The following is a 26510-nucleotide window of genomic DNA, read 5'->3' as shown; positions in this document are numbered from 1 at the left end:
TAGTTTTGTAGGCAAACATTAATGCCTTGAATTTTATGCGAGCAGCTATTGGAAGCCAGTGCAAATTGATAAACAGAGGTGTGACGTGTATTCTTTTTAGCTCATTAAAAATGAATCTTGCTGCCGTGTTCTGAATTAATTGTAAAGGTTTGATAGAACTGGCTGGAAGACCTGCCAAGAGGGCATTGCAATAGTCCAGCCTGGACAGTACAAGAGCTTGAACAAGGAGTTGTGCAGCATGTTCCGAAAGAAAGGGCTTGATCTTCTTGATGTTGAATAAAGCAAATCTGCAGGATCGGACAGTTTTAGCAATGTGGTCTGAGAAAGTCAGCTGATCATCAATCATAACTCCAAGGCTTCTAGCTGTTTTTGAAGGAGTTAAAAGGAGTTTATAACCATATATGAACCCAATAAATATAACATAATAATAATAATAGTTACAATATTATTGCACTTTATTTGTTTGGTTTTTAAAAATAAAATAATAAACTAAATGATGTGTGATAATATTATTAAAAAATAAAAGGTAGGTCTAGTATTGAATACAAATACAATTATTTTATAGTAAACTTAAAAATAAAATGCTAATATTTTCTACTACTTTGTTTGCCTCTTTAAGAAGAATTGTTTTATGTATTACCCAATTGTAAGTCACTTTAGATAAAAGAGTCTAAAAATAAATAAAGAAGCATTTTTATCTCTTTCAAACTTAAAATCAGCAGACTTATATTTTGGTTGGTTGTCAGCAAGTAAGTATACGCACTTCCTGATTTAGCACTGATGCTGATTAAAGAGCGTCAGAGGATGAATGTCACAGTTTTTTTTTTTAAATGGATAGCTTAGATTTATGCTTTCAGTTTGAAAGAAATCTTATATAGCACAGTTTGTCGATCTAAAATTGTAATTGTGTATTAACAGCTGTCAACCATGTCAGTTGTCAGAACTTTTAATAGCGCATTTTTATTTTGGCCGCGAACCACTTATGTGCACCCCTGTTTACAGGTCTATGTTATTTGTAATGTGTCCTTATAGTTTGTGTTTTATTTTAGAATTGTACAGGTCCTTCTCAAAAAATTAGCATATTGTGATAAAAGTTCATTATTTTCCATAATGTAATGATAAAAATTAAACTTACATATATTTTAGATTCATTGCACACCAACTGAAATATTTCAGGTCTTTTATTGTTTTAATACTGATGATTTTGGCATACAGCTCATGAAAACCCAAAATTCCTATCTAAAAAAATTAGCAATTCATGAAAAGGTTCTCTAAACAAGCTATTAACCTAATCATCTGAATCAACTAATTAACTCTAAACACCTGCAAAAGATTCCTGAGGCTTTTAAAAACTCCCAGCCTGGTTCATTACACAAAACCGCAATCATGGGTAAGACTGCTGTCCAGAAGGCCATCATTGACACCCTCAAGCGAGAGGGTAAGACACAGAAAGAAATTTCTGAACGAACAGGCTGTTCCCAGAGTGTTGTATCAAGGCACCTCAGTGGGAATTCTGTGGGAAGGAAAAAGTGTGGCAAAAAAACGCACAACGAGAAGAGGTGACTGGACCCTCAGGAAGATTGTGGAGAAGGACCGATTCCAGACCTTGGGGGACCTGCGGAAGCAGTGGACTGAGTCTGGAGTAGAAACATCCAGAGCCACCGTGCACAGGCGTGTGCAGGAAATGGCCTACAGGTGCCGCATTCCCCAGGTCAAGCCACTTTTGAACCAGAAACAGCGGCAGAAGCGCTGACCTGGGCTACAGAGAAGCAGCACTGGACTTTTGGACAAATTTTGCATGTCATTCGGAAATCAAGGTGCCAGAGTCTGGAGGAAGACTGGGGAGAAGGAAATGCCAAAATGCCTGAAGTCCAGTGTCAAGTACCCACAGTCAGTGATGGTCTGGGGTGCCATGTCAGCTGCTGGTGTTGGTCCACTGTGTTTTATCAAGGGCAGGGTCAATGCAGCTAGCTATCAGGAGATTTTGGAGCACTTCATGCTTCCATCTGCTGAAAAGCTTTATGGAGATGAAGATTTCATTTTTCAGCACGACCTGGCACCTGCTTACAGTGCCAAAACCACTGATAAATGGTTTACTGACCATGGTATTACTGTGCTCAATTGGCCTGCCAACTCTCCTGACCTGAACCCCATAGAGAATCTGTGGGATATTGTGAAGAGAAAGTTGAGAGACGCAAGACCCAACACTCTGGATGAGCTTAAGGCCGCTATCGAAGCATCCTGGGCCTCCATAACACCTCAGCAGTGCCACAGGCTGATTGCCTCCATGCCACGCCGCATTGAAGCAGTCATTTCTGCAAAAGGATTCCCGACCAAGTATTGAGTGCATAACTGAACATAATTATTTGAAGGTTGACTTTTTTTGTATTAAAAACACTTTTCTTTTATTGGTCGGATGAAATATGCTAATTTTTTGAGATCGGAATTTTGGGTTTTCATGAGCTGTATGCCAAAATCATCAGTATTAAAACAATAAAAGACCTGAAATATTTCAGTTAGTGTGCAATGAATCTAAAATATATGAAAGTTTAATTTTTATCATTACATTATGGAAAATAATGAACTTTTATCACAATATGCTAATTTTTTGAGAGGGACCTGTATATATAATTGAAATACAATGTTATAGCTACTTGTATTTTGAGATATTTATCAGTTTCTTTCTTATAACTGGCAAAATTGAAAGAATTTGCTGACAACCTACAGGTAATTAGTGTTAGGTAAGTTACTTCAAAAAAGTAAATAATTGCTAATTATTAATTACATCATCATTGTTGTAATTAAAGTACTTTACCATGTAAATACTTACCTTGACTGGATAGATAATAGAAATTTAACTCTTAATAATTTAAACGAGTCAAAGATGGTTAAAGGCAACATTTTTAGCTTCATAAGTAGAAGAAATTATATTTTTATAGAGTTTTGCATTATATTTATATATATATAGACCGGACCATTTCTAAGTGATTTCCATCATATTCTTTAAGTAAGCCAATGGGTGAGACTTCCAGATCATTATCCGTTATAGGGAAATAACAATATATATATACTGCAATTTTTAATACATATTTTAAAGTCACGTATTATGTCTCTGCATTGTTCCAGAGACAGCTCTACTTTTCAATCGAATCAAAGAAACCTTGTAAATTCTGCACTTTATTTCTATATTTGTGCGTTCTGCCAATGTTAAAGATGCAAAAAGTGAACTTTTTTTGTCAACATTGTTGATAATGTTAACTAATTGTTTCGGCTCTCTCAGCGCTATTTATGCACATTGTGTGTCTGTTTTTATGCTAATCTTACTCTACCCAAGAGGGACAGTATTATGTCATCTTTATTAATGATGTCTGCAAATGAGATTGACGTGTTTGCTCAAATTATAATGACAGAAGTTTAAAGAATTTCTCTTCTGCTGTACATCAGTGATGTATGTGTGTCGCGTTTGTAGATTGGGACATGTTGGACATTAAGGAACACCTCATTGATGAGCTGGACTATATCCTGGTTCCCACAGAGGGCTGGAAGAAGCTTGTGAGCTGGTACGGCCTGAAAGATGGACAGGAGCCTATAGCTCGAAAGGTAAAGCTGTCTGTGGAAGGGAAGCTGAGCTGTCCATATCCACTGTAGACATCATAACTGACTGATGAGCTATGATTCCATCCAAAGATGTGAATTTTATCTTGTGCGCAAAACTGGAATATGGCATAAAACATTTGCGAATAAAGCACCATTTCTATCCAACGAGTCAAAGAGAACAAAAAAACATAACTTCCTGTTAAACTGGCACTAAATATCTTCAAGAAAACTAGGAAAAGCCACTGAATTAAATAATTTTCGTATGTAATGAATTACTTGCACTTCAAATAGAGCAGACGTAACCTAATGAGGTCATTGCTTTAGAGGTGGATACCTGCTGTTCGGGAACGCGGTCATGTAAGACAGTATTTATATAGAAATACTTAGATGACAGACTTTCCTCAGGCATTTCAGAACGACCAAAACAACATGTAGATGCTTTGAACGAGATCGGTCGGCTGGTTAGTCAATTTATCATGACTTTTTCAATGTGCATGGTGGAATTTATTTGCTAAGTGTTTCAATCTTAGTTTATGCACCATTTTTTTCTTATAAAAAGTGTATCCTACTCAGTTGTGCGCATAAGTTTTGTATGTGCATTTTTAAAACTTTATGCGCATCTTGGCGTTTCCATCCAGTGTTTTTCTTTTTTTTTAATGCGATAATCTAAAATGTATATAAAAATAGGAGAATGGAAATATAGCTATTGCTTATGGATGTAACCATTAACTGCGAGCCGGTTGAAAATTGATTAAAATATGTGATGTTTCAAATCGGTTCAGATGCTAAACATATCTTGATTCATTTAGTGGTAAGAGTTTATATGAATGCATGTCCGAGGAGCGCCACCTGTTGGCAGAGAGTGGATCTGCATCTCATTCTTCTCGTCTGCTGTTTCATGTAGATATTTTTATGTATAGTCAAACCATTCTGTTTCTGCGTCAGTTGTTATAGCTGTATTTCAATTACACAAAGAAATGTGCAGCTTTCTCACAGCAATAATAAATTTTGTTTAAAAAATAAAATCGTAAATCGAATCGTGAAAACCAAAACCGTAAATCGAATTGTGAGTTGAGTGAATCATTACATTCCTACTATTGTTACATAATACATCACACTGCTCTTGTCTGATGTTGACAAAGTGTCATTTTCGACACTGACAGACAGCAAACATCTAACGATATTTATCTACATTTTAAACTAAAGATGCACTGATATATCAGCTGCCAATATTTATTGGCTGATTTTTGATAGAGGTGGGTAGAATATCCAAAAACTGTACTCCAAGTAAAAGTACAAGTACTTCTGGAAATAAATACTCAAGTACTTAAAAGTAAAATTCTTAATAGTTGCTTAAGAATAAAAAAATTTAAAAAAAAAACGAACAATTGAACATCCAATTGTTAAATAAAAATAATAATATTGACATCAGCCATTTAAAAAAAAAAAGTATTCTATTCCAGGCAAATTCAAATAAAATGTTCTCCTGATGAAAAAGAAATAAAAGAAATACTGTGTTAAAATTCCCTTGCTTTGTTGAAAAATTTGTTATTTGAAAAATAATTGACATTTTATATGGGGCTATTAATTTTGTCTTCAACGGATATATTCTCATCTTGGAACAAATGCAACTGACCCCCTGATGTTAATGAAACTGAGGCTTTTTATGAGCCATAAATTATTGACAACATGCAGCATCTCAATCACAGCGTACACCGTCTACTATCCTAGTCCTAAAAAAAATTCAAACCTGTTTTCAACTGGATCAAGCCACGCATCACATTGTGTTCTTCTGAGATAAATTCTGGGTTGTTCCTCTCTGTGCATCATCTTCTAAAAACTAAAAATAGCCAAGATGACCTTTTAATTTTTATTCAGAGAGCTGATGTCAACTCATCGACGGGATCACATTTAGAAACAATGAGTTTAGACAGGGAAAACTGTACCTCTTATTGGTTACATGTGGATTACTTTCAGAGAATATTTGTATTCTTTATATTTTGACATTACTTCATTTAAAAGAAGGCATTTCAAGCTTTCTATAGACATTTTTCATGTCTATGTGTCAAGCATTCACTGAGTTTTAGTTAATTTTTGTGACATGTCTCAGAAAGTAGTGTAAATGACAGCACACCGTTTGTTTTATTTTTTACAAAAGCACAGTGCTTTGTTGATATTGCGTAATCGACCTTTTTCTAATTTCCAGGTTTCTCAGCAGCGGAAGTCATTATAGTTAGGTAAACTTCTGGAGCAGTGAATGACAGAGTACTACAAATATATTTTTTTGAATTCCCATTTACATTGTCAGTTGCATTTGTTCCAAGACGAGAATGTCAGAAATGAGAAGCAGAGCCATCGAAAGTGATCTGATAATACATGACTTGTTTTGTTTGACTTCAACCCACATTTCATTTCACAATTTAATTTTTTTTTTCATTGATAGTCCAGTGGTGATTAACTGCAGAGTGTCAAAACGTGGAGTCTTTCACTGTTGTTTCACTGTTCTCCTTTATTGTTTGTCTTCAGGTGGTAGAAGTGGGCATGTTTGTGAAACACTGTAAGGTAGAAGTATATCTCACTAAACTCATGCTATGTGAAGACAACAACATGGACAACATTGTCCCCAGGAGGTTCAGCAAAGCAGACACCATAGGTACGAGTTTTTAGTTTTTTTTTTCCTTTAGCTAAGGGTTATTAATAGTTGATAGTAGGGCTGGGATAAACGATTATTTTTTAAACGATTAATCTAGCGATTATTTTTTTTCCGATGCATCGATTAATCTAACGATTACTTTTTCAGACCGATTTGATTTCGATTATCTCCCCATTAATTGACTACTAACAATTTATACATGTTGATTTACATATCTGAATGAAAAAAACATCAATTCCTTAACATTGCAATATATGTTTATTGCTCTTAAAATTACAAAATAAAAGACTGACTAAGAATGCATTACTTTGCACTTGTATAGAGATAGCATTCAATAAAACCTTGAAACCTTGAAAACACATAGCTTAATGAAACAAGCTTACTGAACACATAGGGCCTAGCTTACTGAAAAAAAGTTCTTCTTTCAGATGAAAATAACAACAACTTGATGTCTTGCATTCAATAAAAAAGTTCAACCCAAAATACTTGTTTAGAGCAATTGAAAGAATACAGTATGTAAATGTAAACTTGAGGGCTTTAAGCTAATACAGAGAGTGTTTTTACAAAAAAAAAAAAAAATTAACAGTGGGAGCCAGCAGCCTGTCATGGAGAAAAAAAATCTCTGAATGCTCCACGTGAAACTTTGGCGTTCCGCCCTTTTGCTATCGTGTCTAATGATTTTGGTTAATATGCACAAGGGAGGGAGAGAGCAAGAAGCGCTCGTGTAGTTTGAAGACTGTGAGTGCGCGAGCGCACGTGAAACTTTGGTGTTTTGCCCTTTTTCTATCGTGTTTAATGATTTTGGTTAATATGCACAAGGGAGGGAGAGAGCAAGAAGCGCTCGTGTTGTTTGAAGACTGTGAGTGCGCGCGCAGCCGGGGCTCTCTCTCGTACGCGCCCTGTCACTGTCACTCACCGATCAAATAAGGCTTTGACAGCCTCCAAAAAAAAGATCAATGCAGAAAAACCCCTGGATTGGTTATATAACGTTGGACAGAATGTTGATCCGGCCATCGCGTATATTCAGCACACATAAGGTAAACGTTTTGCAAACGTTTTTTAGAGAAATAAAAACAGGTCGACGAATCGATGCGCATATTTTGCGTCGACGTATTTTTTGCGTCGACTACATCGATGACCTCGACGCGTTGTCCCAGCCCTAGTTGATAGTTGAGCAGAAATGTCCCGTCTTCCAGGGTGGCATGCTGTACTTGTTGGACAAAATGGCTCATTTGGATATTGTGGGATGTCACATGGCAAATGTATAAACAAGAAGCATTGTAGGATGACAGATTATTGAGTGCATGAATGCAGAGATATCTAAATATTCAGCACTCATGAATGCTTTCATCATATCTAGTTGAAAACATGTTGTAAATAAAAGATTAATTGTGCACTGTAGACAGCGCTATTGATTAGAAACTTGCACTGTGTGATTGACAGCTCCAACAATTATAAAGGGAGGGTTCTTTAATCGCTTTCTATAGGGAATTTAATCAAAAGTTAAATAACAGGTTAAGAGAAACAATGTGAAGTTGACCAAGTCACTGGCTTGATTTACTGACACTTGAACACCAATGATTTTGAGACTAAGAACACCTGGTTGTACATGAATCGTCATTACATGTCAGAAATCACTGATCACAGATTAGGCATTAGAATGAACAGTTATATTACACAGTGCCTGAAAATAGTCCACAGCTATGTAACGTGACCAGCAACAAGTTGCAGCTGGAAAATTGTCGCTGCGTAATATCATTGTGCCTGCTGCACCCATGGTACGGCACCAAAATTATTTGATTATTACGTTGGAATGAGAGTATAGTTCCCAGCCATATTGGCCAAGAAATTCGCAACTTTTCATTTTCCGTCTGTCTTAGTACACAATGTAACTACAAAAGAGTCAAGTTTTAAATAGAAAAAATAACAAAACTCTTTGGTAATTTTTGAGCGAGATGCTAATAGTCTAATCCAATTCAATGATCTATGCTAAGCTAAGCTAAAAGTGCTACCCCCAGACTTGGAGATCAGCTGAAATGTTTAGAAAACAGTAAAACACAACTGTTTAACTGTAGGGGAGTTGGAAAATGAGACTATTTTCAAAATAGTGGACTGTTCCTTTAAGACGAATCATGTCACTCGGCGGCCATCTTTGAAATGCCTCTCGAGCATTTAAGTGCAGCTCCTATGGTTTTAATTGGGGAACTAACATCAAATTATCCAAAACTGTTCACCAAGCTTACGATTAAATTTCATATTTGAAGTCACCAATGAAATCTGACAACAACTGTGTCATATGTTGTTTATTTTCCTCAAATACCATTATAAACCTGTTTCTAATGCTAGATCAACCAGTGTGCATACAAAGTCCTAAGCACAGTCTAAGAACGCTGTCTGCTTCTATACCAACTGGGACTTCTAACAGCAGCTGCAGTGATGTGCTGACGTTACCGATTAGTGATTGGCTTTTTGACTCGGAAGGCAGGGCTTTCTGCGATAGAGCAGCCATATTGAGTGCTGCATTTTTTCCCATTTGAAACTATTCAAGTGACATGTCTCGGGTATTCTGTAGTCTTTGCTATAACATGCAAATTAACTCTCCTTGTGAAGTGTGTGCGGGTCCGACAATATCCTTCACGATGTCATCGCTCGTGGCCAGTGCACTCTTATGCAGTTATGAGCAGCTGGCTGTGTAATATGAGTAGGGATGGGTATCGTTAAGGTTTTAACGGTATTACTACACTTACCGATACTGCTTAACGGTCCAGTAATTTAACGGTCCAGTTATTTAACGGTTTACTTATCGGTACTTTGTGTTGTGTTAGGCAGTCGAAAACTTTGCATATCTCTGTCTGCACATAATGCCCTTTTGTAAGATGCTTTGACAGATTGCTTGTGTTTCCGCCCTTACATGCAAACATTTTTGCATGTAAAAACGCGTGGAAAACGGTAGGCACGCCGCTTTCTGATTTTTTTCCCCAAAGCCTTCGGGCACTTGCGCTCAAGAGGAGTCTGTCGTTGCTAAGCAACCATGACCTGCTCTCTCCATGAAGACGCGGAAATTTCAGCAATGGATAAATGGATTTGCAGCACTAAAAACTGCTTGCAGTAGCACTGCTACTAAATTAATTAAAAAAAAATCCACATACAGCTATCAGCTGTTCCTTCATCTTGGCTGAGCTTTCAACGTTGTTAAGGAAAAGGTGAGGAAGTTACATGACCAGCGGTGCGCTTGCGGCATTCTGAAAAGTTGAGATGTTTTTAACTCGATGCGGTGCGGACGCGCCTGGAAAAAACAAGCTCGTCGCACCGCGTTCGTGTCGCAACTGACAGACAGCCTCCGCAGCGCGCATGAGAGATCTCGCAGATCTCACAGACAAAAGTCTTAATATGATCCCACATTAGAAATGTTTGGTGAGATAAAATGTGCACGATAACATTATTAAGCAAAAATACATAGTACATTAATTTTTTTCCCCTCCAGTACCGAAAGCAGAGCAGATACCGTCAGATCTTACTGATACTACGGTCTTTAATAATTTAGCCCCGGGGCCATTTTAATACAGAGTTTCGGTACCCATCCCTAAATATGAGTGAACTCTCTTATTTTTTTTATCACTATGGCCATCTGACTTATAGCTTTGTCCAGTGTTTCCCATACATTGAGTTATTTGTAGCGATTAAATAAAGACAGCCACAAATAGATTTTACAAAGAAAAATATCTGTGTGTGTGTATGTCTGTATGTCTGTATGTATGTATATATATATATATATATATATATATATATATATATATATATATATATATATATATATAAATTTGGCTAGCTGCCAAAATGAGTTGAAAAATATCAGCATATTGGATATCTGCAAAAATTCAATACTGTGCACCATTATTCAACTCTATAAGAGAAATGTATTCATGTTGTAATGCAGAATATGACTGCAGAATAACAATGAATAATTGATATTAAGAATAGTAATCGTCTTCACAGCAGTAAAATTACTGTCTTAAACAAAATTGTCTTATTTTTTCACTTACAAGAGTTAACCCCTCAAGCTTTTATTTTGCCAGAAAACTGCAGACACAGGTTTAAAAATTTTCCACTGAAATCATGTTTTTATTTTTATTTTATAACATTTAAAAAAACATCTATCCTGGCAGGCCTTATTGAACGAGAAATGAGGAAATTGTTCAGTGTACCAGACGAGAAGGAAACAAGGTTGTGGGGCAAATACATGAATAATACCTGGGAGCCATTGAATAACTTGAACAGCACCATTCAAGACGCTGGACTCTATCAGGGACAGGTAAGACAGGTTTGTGCTTACTGCAACCAGGAACCATATGCTAATTTGATAAACCTGAGAATAATCAGAAATGGATCGTGTCAGAAATGAGCTTTTCCATTAAGTGCCAATATTTGCCCTGGATTGATTTCCAGGGGCACCCCCACCTCCCTTTTTTTACTTTTATTGATGTTGATATCAATTTAGTAACAAAAATCATTATGCTGAAAAGTTGGAACACAATCTGCAGCTTTAATGACAAGCTTATTTACACTGTTTAATGCTGCTTAAAGGTGGCAAACCTTTTATTTAACAGAAAATTGTGTGATGTGTAATATAAACAGCCTACATGAATGTGATGTATATTGGTTCAACACTGTAACCTGTCAACATTGGACTTCTCCACTAAGGTTAAACTTTTCTCTGTTTGTAGGTGTTAGCTATTGAACCGAAGAATGAAGACGACATGTGGCCTCGTGACTCTTTAAAAGCAAAGTTAGTAAAAACATTAAGTTATTTGTTTTTCAAAAAAGTATTTTTATTTCTTATTACTTTTTAGATAACTGGTATCAATCTCAAAAAGGTTTATTAAATAGTTTGCCAGGTATGATATAGGTAAATGGAAAGCCTACTTAAAGATGCTGTTCCACATTATTAAACTAGACAGAGTCTTTCTGAAAAAGAAAAGAAAAATCACTGTTATCAGAGCTGTTCGAAGATTTTGATTCCAGTCGTTTGGAGAGCAAAGATATCAACTTGTCATTCTCATGTAACAGTCTTTGTCCTTCTTTACAGTCTGTAATTTCTCAGCCAGTGCTTGAACCTTTGCTTTCTCTGCTTTGTAATTTGTCAGTTTCACATCTCTGTAGATGCGGGCAAATTTGTTTGAGCAAAATTACAGACAAGCCACCTCTGTTGCTGTTTCTCCTTAAGCTCTGCATCTTTTCATAAGCCCTTTTAATGTCCAGCAAAGCCCATAGTGCACTCTCTGAGTACTTGATGCTGTACTTCTGGCAGATGTCATCATGGCACTTCCTCAGTCCCAGCCTTTTGTCCAGATATGCATTCAGATTCTCCAACTGTCAATGGTAACATTTGGAGGTTCTGTCCCATGTCTTTCTGTTGTTGGCCTCAATGCATGACTATTGCCATTGTTTTGTGCAGACTCAGCAATGGCAAATACAGGAAACACAGACAAATCATTAGTTTAAAAGCTCAGCTTAGTTTTCAATCTTACATTTAAAACAAAACATTTACATTAAGCCTATTCTTCCTTGTTTAATGTCTGAATTGATTCCTAGCTCAGAAGGCTGAATTACTTTTTCAAATTTGTCTCTTAGACAATTTACATGATATCTTTCCGTATGTTTCACGGAAGGCAAACAAACTTATAGATTTTCACGGCTTTATGCTATCATCTTCTAAGTTAGAATATTTATTTCAATCTATATTAGTGGCTACTGAATTAGCACCCAGTCAAGAATTCACATTTCTTGCAGCAACATCATTATTCTATCTATTCTAACATCTAACAATTATATCTATGGCTCCTACAGTCTCTGGACAAATGGACAAATTTTTTTTTAACACAATTCCTACAAACAAAAAGAGAAAGGACCAAGCCTCTGCTTCTACAATCTCTTGATGAATGGACTAAATTGTTTCTTACACAATTCCTACAGACAAAAAGAGAAAGGACCAAGCCTCTGCTTCTACAATCTCTTGATGAACGGACTAAATTGTTTCTTGTTTCTAAAAAACAAGTGAAGTGACATTCAGCCAAGTATGGTGACCCATACTCAGAATTCGTGCTCTGCATTTAACCCATCCGAAGTGCACACACGCAGAAGTGCACACACGCAGAGCAGTGAACACACACACACACACTGTGAACACACACCCGGAGCAGTGGGCAGCCATTTATGCTGCGGCGCCCGGGGAGCAGTTGGGGGTTCGATGCCTTGCTCAAGGGCACCTAAGTCGTGGTATTGAATGTGGAGAGAGTACTGTACATGCACTCCCCCCACCAACAATTCCTGCCGGCCCGGGACTCAAACTCACAACCTTTCGATTGGGAGTCCAACTCTCTAACCATTAGGCCACGACTTCCCCTTACACATCTATGGCTCCTACAGTCTCATGAGAATGGACTAAACCTCTTTCTTAAATGATTCTTACAGACTCAAGAGAACAGTACCAAGCTATAAACACTTTTTCTATAGCTCCTACAGTCTCAGGAGAATTAACTAAATCATTTAAAAGGTTCCTACAGACTCAAGAAAAAGGCCTAACATTTCTTAAATAGTGCTACACTGGTTATTATGGTTACACTACATACATCAAATTATCTGCTTATGAAAAAGTGTTCAAGTTCTTTTAGAGAGCTGATAGTTTCACTCACAAAATTAGAATCTTTGAGACAGGATCAAGTTGATTCAACTCACTTATGTCCACAGAAGTGATCTGTTGGTCTTCAACACAAAAACCGTAGAATCTCCAAAACTTTTGTTCACTTGTTGCAGTTGGAGAGTTCTCTTCTTGTCAGTGTCTCCTGGCTGGCTCGCCAAATTGTTAGATTTTGCCGTATTTGGCTGAGCAGTAGTTTGGGTGGCTAGCCAATGTACTAGATCTCTCTAATACATAAAATAAGTAAGCTTGGCCAAAGTTCTTGTGGGGAGAAGAATTTATTGAAGGTAGCAGTGTAGCAGTGATGTTAGCATGTCATCCTTCAAACAATCTTAACCCAAACTACTGTCTGTAAGACCAGACCTTTATACCTGGTAACAAATGTGGTACAAACAATACAATAACACCCCATGGAGAGCCAATGATAGTGTAACCTCGTGATGACCTGATAGGACCTCCCATTGAGAGCCCATGATGCATTGACCTAATGCTGACCTAATGTGCTAAATACATGGGCCATTTGGGCCACACTTTTGTATACAGTTTGAGTTGCTAGCATCTAAGACACAGTCACATTTAAATGCATCTGACTAAAGATACACATAATCTTTCACCACGATAATGATGGCTCCAAAGATAACAAGATGCTGTGCAGTGCCAGTGGTGTAAGGGTTATTTGCATAGTCTACAGCAGGGATAGGCAACTTCGGTCCTGGAGGGCCAATGTCCTGCAGAGTTTAGCTACAACCCTAATTAAACACACTTGAACAAGGCAATCAGTGTTTTCCAGATTACTAGATACAGGCAGGTGAGTTTTTATGAGGGCTGAAGCTAAAAAAGGTGTGCACACGTTGTTACAAACAGCACTCAAGTTTATACAGATCTATGAGTATATATGGAGTCGATTTGTGTCCATGAAGATCTATTTTTTCTTTGTGGCTGTTCGCAAGTTGCATCTAAAGGGGACATTGAAGGTTGCTATCTTTTTTGCCCACTTTACTACAGGTGGATTAAAAAAAAATTAGAAACAGGCAAAAATCATTTTTTTTTTTTTTTAACAGCAGTAGGTACAAGTTACAGACAGCAACTCTGTCCGTATGGAAAAGAAGGGACTGTAAATCTGGACACAATTTTCAGTCCTTCAGAACATCTGTAGTAATAAAAAAATACCATATTTCAACAGCTTTTAAGTATGTTCTGATTGTGTCTCTTCAGGAGTCTTGGACTCAACCACTCAATTCATATGGATTTACACAGATTTTACAGCTACAGTTATGATAGTTATGTTTTTAGGAACTTTTTGAATTGTCAAGGTTACATGGACTTTCAAAGAGTTGAAAGTTGGGATGCACCGGTTGACCAGCCATAAATCGGAACCGGATGGTTTTTGATTAAAATACGCGATCGGTAATCGGTCGGTTTTTGGTCTTGTTTCAAATGATTTTTCCGGAAGTGCGCTAGCGTGCACAGACTACATTGTAATGGTTCGCTATGTCATTTGTGTGGAAGTATTTCGAAATCTGTGCACAGGACACGGGCAGCCGTTCACCGCTGGAAATGCAGAGCTTCATGTCTGAGGCACAAATAGCAGGAAGCAATTAGCCGTTGGTGTACTGGCGCACAAATAAGAGCCCCTTTTCTGCGTGCACTAAAGCTGTACCGGTCCACGCCCCGAACACGAGTAGACCATAAGGAGATGTTCAGATCAACTGCTCACGTGTTGGATGAGAAACGAAACAGACTAAACTGTGACAAAACTGAAATTTATTTATTTATTTATTTTTCATTTCATTTCATTTATTTATTATACAGGAAAGGTTTAAAAAGTAACATTGAAATACAGTTTAAACGGGCCTGACTCAGTTTAAAAACTGGTTTCCAGCAGGTTCCTGTTCTGCAGAACATAAAACACAGTTTACAACATAAAAAGAAAAGAAAAACAACACTTTTAAACATAAGCTAAACAAATACAAAGAACTAAAAACAGCAATACAAATAAATATAAACAAAACCAGGACAATTTAAAAACAATTAATGAACACAAGTGTAACTGTTCAGTAAAAACAGTTTGTATGCCTTTTTAAAACCTGTGACAGATGGTATTTTTCTTATGTGATATGGGATTTCATTCCAGATTTTTGTGTATAAAAAAAAGATTTCTGACCATAGTTATTTTTGTATGAAGGGACTGGTATGAGTGCCTGTGATACTGACCTAGTAAGGCGTACTGGCCCCCTATTGTCTGATTGATGAATTGCATCAAATGTTGATGTAGTAGCATTTTGAATTTGAAAATAAAATGTAATAGCATGACTATTTATATAATGCTGAAAAGTCAGTGCATTTGAGCGTTTCAAAGCAAGGCAATGATGAGACCATTTTGGAAGATTACTGTGGATTTTAAAAGCACGAGACCAAATTGGAAGACAGTAAGACATTGTTGATAACACAATTGCATGTAAATAAGTTTCAGAAACAGAAGAGGAAAGATATGGTCTAATCTTGTTATACACAAAAAGTTTCTGGTTCAGTTTTTTTGTTAAAACAGAAATATGACCCCGATATGAAAGGTGTGCGTCAAGTAACACACCAAGATATTTATAAGTCTTTGTCGCGACAAGATCTTGATTATTTATTAATTTTTTACACGTTTGAAAAGCCAGAAGTAAACATCAGTTCTGCATTAGGATGATTATTTTTTTATTTTACCTTGAAATTACTTTGACTTAATTTGATTTAAAAATCACCTGCTGTAGCACACTGAAAAAAAGTGTTTCATTCATCCAATTAAAATGTTTTAGGGTAATGATTCACATCTATATTTTTTTACTTGAGACAATAAATTATTCATTTTTCATTGGCTCAAGTAAAAAAATATAGATATGAATCATTACCCTATTTTTTTTTTTTTTTTTTTTTTTGGATGAAAGAAATACTTCCTTTTGCATCTTTGTTTTATTCGCACTAACATTTTTTGATTTTAACAGTTTGGAATAATGTATTTATATAGCATACATTTATTTAGTTTTTTTTTTAATTTAAAAGCAAATTTAAAAACTAAAACAAATACTGAACGCTGGTTTAGAAACATCTTATTGAATGTGTGTTGATTTTGTCGTTTAAATTGTAGAACTATGCAGTTATTGCCTTTGATTTCACATGGTTACAGTTAATCTTTTAATTCAAGGCCAGTTCTCTGTAGTTTCAACACAATTCAAAAGCAAAAGCTAAATGCTGATGTCTGTACCATCTATGTTTGTATTGAATGCAGAGACAATTACTGTGCAGTTACTGCCGTTAATTTCAGATGGTTACGGTTATTGTTTTCAATAGCCAAAAGCCAGTTTGGCCTATTAAATACCAAATAAACATCTTGTTTATGCACACTTTCCATCTTTCTTGTTTGTTGCTTAAAGATAATAAAAAAAATCTGAAATCGGTATCGGAATCGGCCAGTTTGCTTGTAAAAAAAAAAATCGGTATCGGAATCGGCCATGAAAAAAATCTTGATCGTGCATCCCTAGTTGAAAGATTACAAAAGTTTTTCAAATCTCTTGTTTGTTTCAAATATTAATGTAAGTCTTAAGAGATTGAAATTACATAAGTGAGTAAATGACTGTTTTAATTTGAGTGATTTTAAGTGTATTTGAACTGATGTGTATATCTCTCTCTTTTGATACAGTAAAAAGGAAGAATCCAGAATTTCAGTGGACAAGAATGAGTTTGTGTGTGCAGTGTGTCTGGATCTCCTGAAGGATCCAGTGACAATCCAGTGTGGACACAGTTACTGTAAGAGCTGTATTACAGGTCACTGGGATCATGAGGATCAGAAGAGAGTCTACAGCTGTCCTCAGTGCAGACAGACCTTCAGTCCAAGACCTGCTTTAGCTAGAAACACCATGCTGGCTGAAGTGATGGAGAAACTGAAGAAGACTGAACTTCCTGCTGACTGTTACGCTGGAGCTGGAGATGTGCAGTGTGACGTCTGTACTGGAAGAAAATACAAAGCCGTCAAGTCCTGTCTGCTGTGTCTGAACTCTTACTGTCAGAATCACCTTGAACAACATGAGAATCTCTTTAAAGGAAAGAAACATAATTTGACTGAAGCCACTGGACGACTGCAGGAGATGATCTGCAGTGAACATGAGAAACAGCTGGAAATGTATTGTATCACTGACCAACAATGCATTTGTGTGCTGTGTATGAAATATGAACATAAAAACCATAACACTGTGTCAGCAGCAGCACAGAGAACAGAAATACAGGTATGAGCTTAAAACTAGACTCTGATGAAATAATGCTGACACTTGTTTATTTGTTGCTCGCATAGTGCATTGACCTTTACAGAAAATATGGTGAAAAACCATTGTAAACGTGTTTATTTGAGGCAGTCATTGGTTAAATGTGTTTTGTTAAAGCAAACTTTACTGAAGTATTCATCCATTGTTTAAAAACATCAAGGCATAAAGTTAAATGCAATGACAGACATTGTCTATTTTCAGTAAATCTAGCTGAATCCAGATAATTACAACATGGGCTGCAGCTCCATTGAACAGTGTGAAAGCTCTATGTCTGTGATAGTTCCACTTTTCTGATACATAAACAGGCCTTATGCTTCATGTTAATTTATGTATGATGGTGGTAACTGATCAGTCCCTCTATATTCCTAAACCAATCTACCCCACTTTTATTGGATTCATGTGAAAAATGATTATTCAACATTTACTGTCATTAATTTGTACTTCAGAAACAGCTTAAGGAGACACAGCAGATGTTCCAGCTGACAATCCAGCAGAGAGAGAAAGATCTCCAGCAGCAGAGAGAGTCTGTCGAGTCTCATAAGGTGAGTCTGGAGAGGAAGAGAAGTTTGACTCAGTCTCAGTCTGGACTCTCATCTTTCAGTCCCTCTGAAGCTCACTGTGTGATTGTGATGTGTGTCTAACAGCGCTCTGCACAGACAGCAGTGAAGGACAGTGAGAGGATGTTCTCTGAGCTCATCCGCTCCATTGAGAGCAGCCGCTCTGAGCTGATACGGCTGATCAGAGATCAGGAAAAGACTGCAGTGAGTCGAGCTGAAGGACGACTGGAGCGACTGGAGCAGGAGATCAATGATCTGAGGAGGAGAGATGCTGAGCTGGAGCAGCTTTCACACACACAGGATCACATCCAGTTCCTGAAGGTAACACAGATCTAGAAGAACAGGATCAGAGTGGACTTGAGCCAGATCCTGGTGGGACTTTTGTTTGGTTTTTCTATTCTGGTTCCTCTTTCTGTCATCTTTTTAATGCCTTTTATTTTATATTTTATTTAAACAAATTGTTAAATGGGTCATATGATCCGATTTCAAGTTTTCCTTTCTCTTCGGAGTGTTACAAGCTGTTTGTGCATAGATAAGATGCCTAAAGTTGCAAAGACAGAAGTCTCAAATCCAAAGAGATATTCTTTATAGTGTTAAGACTCGACACACACCCTCCTAAAACACTTAGTTTTAAACACCCCCACATGTCTACGTCACTGTGTGGGAAGATTCGGGGAAGTCGTGGCCTAGTGGTTCGAGAGTTTGACTCCTAACCCTAGGGTTGTGGGTTCGAGTCTCGGTCCGGCAATATCACAACTTGGGTGCCTTTGTTCTGTTCAAATTGATTTTTAATTTAACAACCGTTTGCCTGTAAAACATTGATTAATCTGAGTGTGAAGTCCTACAACAGGAAGTGATGCTGTATATTAGCAATGCTTCAGCTTGTTCAAACCAAACAAAACCTTACCTTGAAACTGTCACTAACCTCTCAAAAATCATAAATGGCTTTGAAGAGCTTTTCCTTAGCAAATCTACCCAAACCTAACACTGATCTGTTGACTTGTGAAATGAACATTTAGGTTAAGCCATCCAAATTATTTACTACAAAGGTATTGTATAGCATAGCAGAAAATTGTGGCCTTCGTGTGATGAAACGAATATGAGAAAAATGTAGCTGATGCTGTGAAAGAGCTGGATTGAGGTGAGCTACTAAAGATATGCCAACAAGAACTGCACACATTTGATATTAGTCGGGTTCACTGTTGGGAACTTTACTTTAAAAAAGTAATTAGTTATAGTTACTCACTACTTGTTCCAAAAAGTAACTGAGTTAGTAACTGAATTACTCTATAATAAAAGTAACTCTTGACCAGGGAAAGTAACTATTTGTGTTACTGTATATAATAAAAAAGTTGCTAGATGTCAAAGAATTTTTTTTTTTTTTTAGCAGTTTTCACAAGTCAGAAATGAGTAGAACAGACAGGTGTTCGTACATAGCTTTCGATATTTATTGCACGTCAGCAGACAGCAAGAGTTTTATCCTGCACTTCAAGTATTATCTTTGTAAGAAAAGTGTTTTTGGCCACTAGCTTTGTAGATGCGTGAGTCACATTATCTCCACCTTGAAATTGACAACTTTTCATCGGATTGCTCCTGACTCGCCATCTCTGCTGCTGCGAATCTCTGTTTAGCTGTCGTAGGTGTGTGTGTGGCCGCTGGAAAAGTAATTAGTTAGATCAGTGGTTCCCAAACTTTTCCATTCCACGACCCACCTAGACAAGTGTAATATATTTCACGACCCACCAAAATATTAAAAAAAAAAAAAAAACAACGAGTGAAATTACTTTAAACCTAATCTTACTTAAAATTTTTATGACAGAAATTAAGTATTTAAGAAAAATAACCATTTTATTTTAGAGTACAACTGAAAATTTCACTACAAATTTACAAGTTTTAATTTTTGTTTACTGGCGTTAAAATATGTAGTGTCCATAAAAACGTGAAGCAGGCTCACTCCAGTGAAGTGTGATCTGCGCTGCTGTGTTTTGTTGCATTCATGATCCTTCCGTGTGTGTCGGCGAGAACGGAGCACAATCCAACACTTTTTTAGAAAAGCATAAGAAGCAAAGCAGAACTATCTAAAACAGTTTGGAGATTAAAATAATTGTGAAATAGGTAAAAAAAGACCGATTGAACCTTTTAATGACATTGCTCTGAGACCTTCAAAACACGCAACGCACACGGACTTAATTGCAATTTGAAAATCACACTAAGGATATTGCAGTTCATTATTAATGTTGGTGGGCTATATCGTTGTGATGAGTGGGTTCCCAGTTCCCGCCTCCTTCTTCCTGTGATTGTGAAGATTTTAATGTTTTACACTGGTGCCGAAGCCAGGGAGGAAGGAGGGGCGCGCTGCCGAAGATCCTTCACCGCTGGGGTGAATCCGCAGTGCCATCGAGCAGGGCGAAGGAGTCTGCCGCCGAGGGTGCTCGATGTGGTGGGCTGGAGTGAGTTGCCGGGGGGGGGGGGGGGGCGAACTCACTCCAGCCCACCGCCTCGATGACTCCTTCGTGGAAAGAGGTGGGAACCGGCGGACAATCAAACAAAGTTTTAATAACCAAATAAACACAAAACAGCGCGACAGCCCCTCTCGGATGACTGCCGTGCACAAATAAAAAACAAACACAAAATAAAACCCAGGCCTGGTCCTCTCTCGTCCTTCACTGTCATCGCTCCTCTTTTGTATCTTTCCGATCTCCTCCGTGGTTCTTGAGACCGGTGAGTGTTGCTCATTTCCCAATCACTCCACCGGCCTAGCTCTGTTCCCATGGCACTAGGCCCCGCCCCACTCGTCACATTCGTGCAGCCCTAGACTGAACTGTGTTAGTGTCTGTGTGTCATTGAAACGCAAAATTAGCTGCAGCCAAGTGACTTTGTGCGACCCACCTTGTTCCATTCCGTGACCCACGAGTGGGTCGCGACCCACAGTTTGAAAACCCCTGAGTTAGATTACCCCGTTAATGAAAAAATAACGTCTTTACCTAATGCCATTCTTTTAAACGGCGTTATTCCAAACACTGGTTGGGTTATTGGGTGGAGTATGGGGCTGATCAGTTCCCTTTCGATATGGTTTACTCACATTTCATTAACTTAATGCTAAGGGGAAACTCAGGTTCTCTGAAATACTGAATGCCATTCATCAGAATCGTTTTCCTTCAGCGAAAAAGATCATCTCCTCGCTGGCTTCCAAAGAAAGAAAATAAAGAAGGCTACTATTTGGCATAGAAAAGCCCTGGTAGCAGAGAGATGCTTCACTCAAGCAGCGCGTCTTGCAGTTTCTACTATATTAGAGCAAATTTTTAGTGCAGTTTGTTATAAAATGTCACACCACAAGCGTGGCACATGCAGGGCTCCCCTGCATGCCCTGGACAAGCACAGTGAGTGTGTCACTTGCCAGGGCTGCACCCACGTTGAAGCAGTGCTCAACAAGACAGACTGCTCTCACTGCGAGAGCATGAGTCTCATCTCCCTCACCGGCCCCACCCCTCACACTCGCCTGTTTTGTTCCTCCCAGGAGGATTCCCCAATGCTATTGCCCGATGAGGATCTACACCCCTTGTCAGGAGAGAGCGGTCTGGTCTCTTTTGCTTTATCTGAGTAGGATGCTGCTGATGATGTCATTGGCAGCTTTTGATGCTAAATGATCGGTCCGTGGAAGCCTACAATGCAAAAAATGCTTCTTACTATATAACAATGTAGGCGCACTGGGTTGTACATAATAATTAACTCAAATGATATATAGGGAATTTGAATAATTAATCAGGAATATGATTAATATATATATCATATTACAGTTGCATTAAAATTATTGAAGATGAAAAATAGGTCAATTGTATATATTAATAACTCATCACAAGGCACTGTAATTTACTCATTAATATTTCAATATTCTATTCTTCATATCAATTATTGTGATATCTTTTACTAGAAATTAATGTAAATCAAACGTGGTTCGTCCAGCAAACGGCCGTAAGATTAACTTATTAATTCTCAGTAATGCTATCACTTCTTATAATTCCAGGACGAATAGTTTCTGGCCATGAAACTATTCTCCTGTTCTTATAAAATTTATATTACTTAAAAGTAACAAATGAGCTTTGTAGCTAAGATCGACATTTCATTGACTTTGTAACATGAGCAACTTAGACAGACAATCTGGAGTATATGGAATTTAATAATTGAACTAATAATACATCAACTACGATTTATACAGAGTAAATATGCGTACGACAATATAGACAGTAAACTTTGTACAAGACATAACGCAATCCAAATGAGGGAGAGGGAGAGAGAGAGAGAGGGAGAGAGAATGAGAGAATAGGCGTGATCACAGAATCACGCGCTCAGTTATGCAAACTCACAGACAGTAACCCTTGAAAGGCAACATAGAAATCAAATCATAGACAAACTTTAAGCAGCATTTAAATCTCCATAGAGAATGATACTTGCATGGTTCTCTTTGTGTATGCAAAAGACGAGTGTGCGTGCAGCATGCGTCGGTCTGGGCGTGTCCTCCCGTGTTCACCGGGGCGAGCGGACTCGCGCAAAGTTTTGAAGGTTCAAAGAAAGCAATGTTTCAGAATTCGTCTTCCTCGTGTGGAGAGGCGAATAGGTGAATAAACTTAGTAATGAAAATAAACGAAAAGGAAAGAAATAAAAGCTCCCGGAGGAGCCATGGCTGTTCTCTCAGATGAAGTGCTGAGAGGGACGGCGATAGGAGAGTGGACCGAGGCCGCGAAGAAGGACGAGCAGGGTCCGAGAAAAAGGGCAAGCGCGCAGAAGCGTAAAAAAAGCAGGAGGTTCTTCCTGGGTCAGTCCTTTATAGCTCGACTGGTTCACGCCACTGTTCGCGTGAACAACCAATGAACGTCCGCGATCTGAAGCGGGAAAAAAGTTCCTTTGTCTCTGGGGCAACACCCACTTCGAGTGAGTTATGGTACAGTCGAGTTCAGCAGTTTTATTCCAGCAAGTTGGTAATTCCAGAATAATACATTTTACTGTAATTTCCTTTATATAAGTGAGTCCGTCAAAGCATGACGATTAAACAGATACCAAAAATAACATATATAAATGATCAAAACATGAAGTTACATTCAAATGCAGAATTACACACATTTAAAGTTTGATTAACACACAATAAAACTGCAGATACTCCAATTTATATGGGGAACATCTAATGCACCAAAAAGCAATACTTACAATACATTTAGAATTCATTAAAAAAAGTAATAGTTTAGGATACATTGAGAAAAAGGTACCGGTGAACTAGCTTTTTCCTGTCCTGTTTCCCAGTGGGGTCATAAAGTTTTATGGCTGGTCAGGGGTAGGGTTACAGGATCATGACTCATTATTTGAGAACATTAGAATTAGGATAAACACTTCCAATTAATAAGTTAGCACTTATACTCTTCACATAACAAGGATTAACCATTTATGCAACGCACAAACATACTCAAAATACATATTATTAAGGACTTACATGATGAGTGTAAGATAAAACATTTGTGGGTGTGTGTGTGTGCGTGTGTGTGTGTAAGTTGTACGGAGAGTTGGTTTCTCCTTTGAGGCTGCTCACGTGACTTTGGAATGTCTCATCCTGTGTCGTAAATAATTTAAATCCAGCCAGGCTGGCGCCAGGCCAGGCATTTAGTGTAAAAAGGTTTCATTTTATATGCCTGAAATCAAAATCTAAAAGTGTTAGGTTTGCATTGTTTTAGATTCAACGAACCGTGATTCATTAGTTCAGAACCCATGAATCGATGACCTGCATATCCGTTACAACAAAATAACAAAATATTCTCAAATCAAGATGTATTTTCTAGATAAGCAAAATTACGTAAGATATTTAGTCTAGTTTCCTGGAGGAAATAAAAAAATCTAGATTAATTGCATTTTGCTTAATACAAGTAAAATATCTAAAAACAAAATATATTAAAGACAAAAATATTAAGTAAAGCCTTTTTGCAATGTACATTTATGAGCCCATGAGGGCAGCCTCTGCAGCTTCCCGTGAGGATCATCAACATTATTTCAGAGGCCAAATCACAATCTACTCAATGCCTTCATGCCCTCAAGTGGTCCATATTTCCTTTGACTTTTGACATCTTGTCCTTTATACAGGAGCTGCTGGGAAGCACTCCTTCATGCTCAAAGTACCCATGGTGGCCATCATAGCAAACATTCTTTCCTACTGACTGGATGGCAATGAAAGCTTGAGTTGCCTTTGCAGCATGAGTTGTGAAGTTCTTGTAGGGGGCCAGGAGACTGAATCCGCCTTGCCCTCATACCATTCCCACCTGGAATCTATCCACAGTCCTCAGGGCCCACTTAAGACTGCCCTCCTGCTGGCTTCAATGTCAGTCAGGTGAGTGGGCGATTTGTAAGCAATTTTTGGTGATTTCTGCCTTGAGTGTGGGCCTAAGGAATGCACAGTGGTCTTCAGCCTAATGACTACGTGCCTAAAGTGCTTTCCACTCCATTCACAGATTATTACCCTCTCAGCTCTTCCTGCTTTGGAAGATGAGCCGCATGTGCACTTACTCTGTGGAGTGCTTTGTGTGCTTCAGGGGCAGCTCTAAAGGGCTGCAGGTTAATGATCTACTATCCAGTGAGATAATCTTTGCATCTTAACTGGCATTAGGGGTCGTTCACATAAATAGCATCTTTGCACGCTCAAGTTTGTTATTTTAAATGTAGACGCATGACAGGTGCACTCATAATAGAAGTGACACAGTCGCGATGTATTTTTTAGTGCTGCAAATTTATCCTATGCTGAAACTACTACTCCAAGGAGAGCGCAGGTCATGATCGCTTAAAAATGGCGGATGCCTTCGGTGCGCAAGCGCCAGAGCGCTTTGGAAAAAAATCAAAAAGCGGTGCGCCTAGCATTTTCCACGCATTTTAGGTGTGACATCTGACCAGCCCCTTAAGATGCAAAGATTATCCCACTGGCTAGTAGATGCCATAGTGCTGGCTGGAATATGTCCCATTGGAATAAGAGCCTATTGCACCAGGGGTATGTCCTCCCCCAGGACCTAGTGCAGTGGAGTTTCCATTAGTGATATCTGTCAGCAGCTGGCTGGTCTTCGCCTTCTACCTTTGCTAGGGTTTTTTTAACCTGAATGTCCCTGCTCTTGCAGAACAGGTTTTGTCTGCTTAAACTATCTTTTCCCCTGCTGGTGGTCAGGCATGTTAGGGCCATTTTTAAACTATTTCTGCCCCTGCTATTGGTCAGGCATGCCCTGAGGACTCTTATGGCCTAGGTCTGACTGATTCCAGGTTAGTTTTACCCTTATTAGCCCTTACCTTGAATGCGATTGAACTGCATTAAAAGGGGATTACTAATATAACCATGATACCCTGAGATAACAGGAATGAGCTCTACATAGTCGATGCTGTCACTTACGTAAATATGCAGATGTTCCCACATTTTTCAAATCAGGCTTCAGTATTTCAGAGAAACATCTTGCCAATAGTGTTACGTTTTGTAAATTTTTGTTCCTATTGTCTCCGGAAACCAAGATTACATTAATTACCAGAGCATTTTATTCCTGTTTTCTGTAGAGTTTCCAGTCTCTCTCATCACCTCCTGAATCTACTGAAGTAAATGACAATCCTTCCAGTTCTCTCTTCTCTTATGATGGCCTGAGAGAGTCTGTCCATCAGCTGAGAGACAAACTGGAGGATTTCTGCAAAGAAGAGATCAAAAAGATCTCTGACAGAGGTAATGTCCTGGAGAGTCGTCTGATCTCAGAAATGAGTTCATCACCTCGTATCATGTAGAACTTCATATAAGAAATGGATGCAGGATAATTTTCTCTTTGCATGAGAATCACACTCTTCATGTCTGTTGATTTCCAGTCACATTCACCAACATTGTTCCAAGGACCAGAAACGACTTCCTACAATGTAAGTCACTAAAAAAACTTGTGTGTGTGTGTGTTCATGTTCTTCCTGTAAAAGTAAAAGATAATTTTCATAATTGATGACAATGCTCAGGATATCTGTTTAGCTGTACTGAGACACTGATGATATACTGAAAGTGAAGACTTGGAGCGAAATGAAAAGATTAAACAGATTCATAATTCCTTATTCTGATTTGTTTTATCTCCATCAGATTCCCATCAGCTCACTCTGGATCTGAACACTGTGAATAAACACCTCTGTCTGTCTGAGAGGAACAGACTGATTGCTAACACTGACAAAGCGCAGCTGTATCCTGATCATCCAGACAGATTTGATCAGTGGTTTCAGGTGTTGTGTAGAGAGAGAGTGTGTGGACGCTGTTACTGGGAGATTGAGTGGAGTGGACATGTGTTTATATCAGTGTCATATAAGAGCATCAGCAGAAAGGGGTTGGGGAAGGAGTGTGTGTTTGGACGTAATGCTAAGTCCTGGAGTTTGATCTGCACCCCCTCCAGATATTCACTCATACACAATAACATTGAGACTGAACTCCCTAAAGTGTCCAGTCATAGAACAGGAGTGTTTGTGGATCCCATTGCAGGAACTCTGTCCTTCTACAGCGTCTCTGACACAATGAGCCTCATCCACACAGTCCAGACCACATTCACTCAGCCGCTCTATCCCGGGTTTAGGGTTGGTTCTGGGTCATCAGTGAAACTGTTGTGATGAATCCAAAGAGACTGATGAGAGATTCTACCCATAATGCATTGAGCTGCATGATAAATCAGTAACAGCTA

General features: G+C 38.2%; 1 protein-coding gene across 4 annotated transcripts in view; it reads left to right on the top strand.

Annotated features, from left to right (window-relative positions):
- The window catches only part of LOC132139865 (ubiquitin carboxyl-terminal hydrolase 15-like), a 31530-nt gene extending 5020 nt beyond the window's left edge, over positions 1-26510 (top strand). For 2 of the 4 annotated variants that reach the window (XM_059548538.1, XM_059548530.1), the window contains exons 3-12: positions 3470-3600; positions 6124-6250; positions 10417-10562; positions 10975-11036; positions 16630-17212; positions 17695-17790; positions 17893-18126; positions 25372-25531; positions 25669-25716; positions 25925-26510. In XM_059548538.1, the coding sequence (XP_059404521.1) occupies positions 3470-3600; positions 6124-6250; positions 10417-10562; positions 10975-11036; positions 16630-17212; positions 17695-17790; positions 17893-18126; positions 25372-25531; positions 25669-25716; positions 25925-26439 (2102 nt within the window). In that variant the 3' untranslated portion in view covers positions 26440-26510. The other 2 variants (XM_059548547.1, XM_059548555.1) reach the window with 2 other exon arrangements.

This window comes from Carassius carassius, chromosome 1 (genome assembly GCF_963082965.1).
Source record: "Carassius carassius chromosome 1, fCarCar2.1, whole genome shotgun sequence".
Lineage (NCBI taxonomy): Eukaryota > Metazoa > Chordata > Actinopteri > Cypriniformes > Cyprinidae > Carassius > Carassius carassius.
The sequence above is the reverse complement of the archived record's forward strand: the minus strand, read 5'-3'. Positions and strand labels throughout refer to the sequence as shown.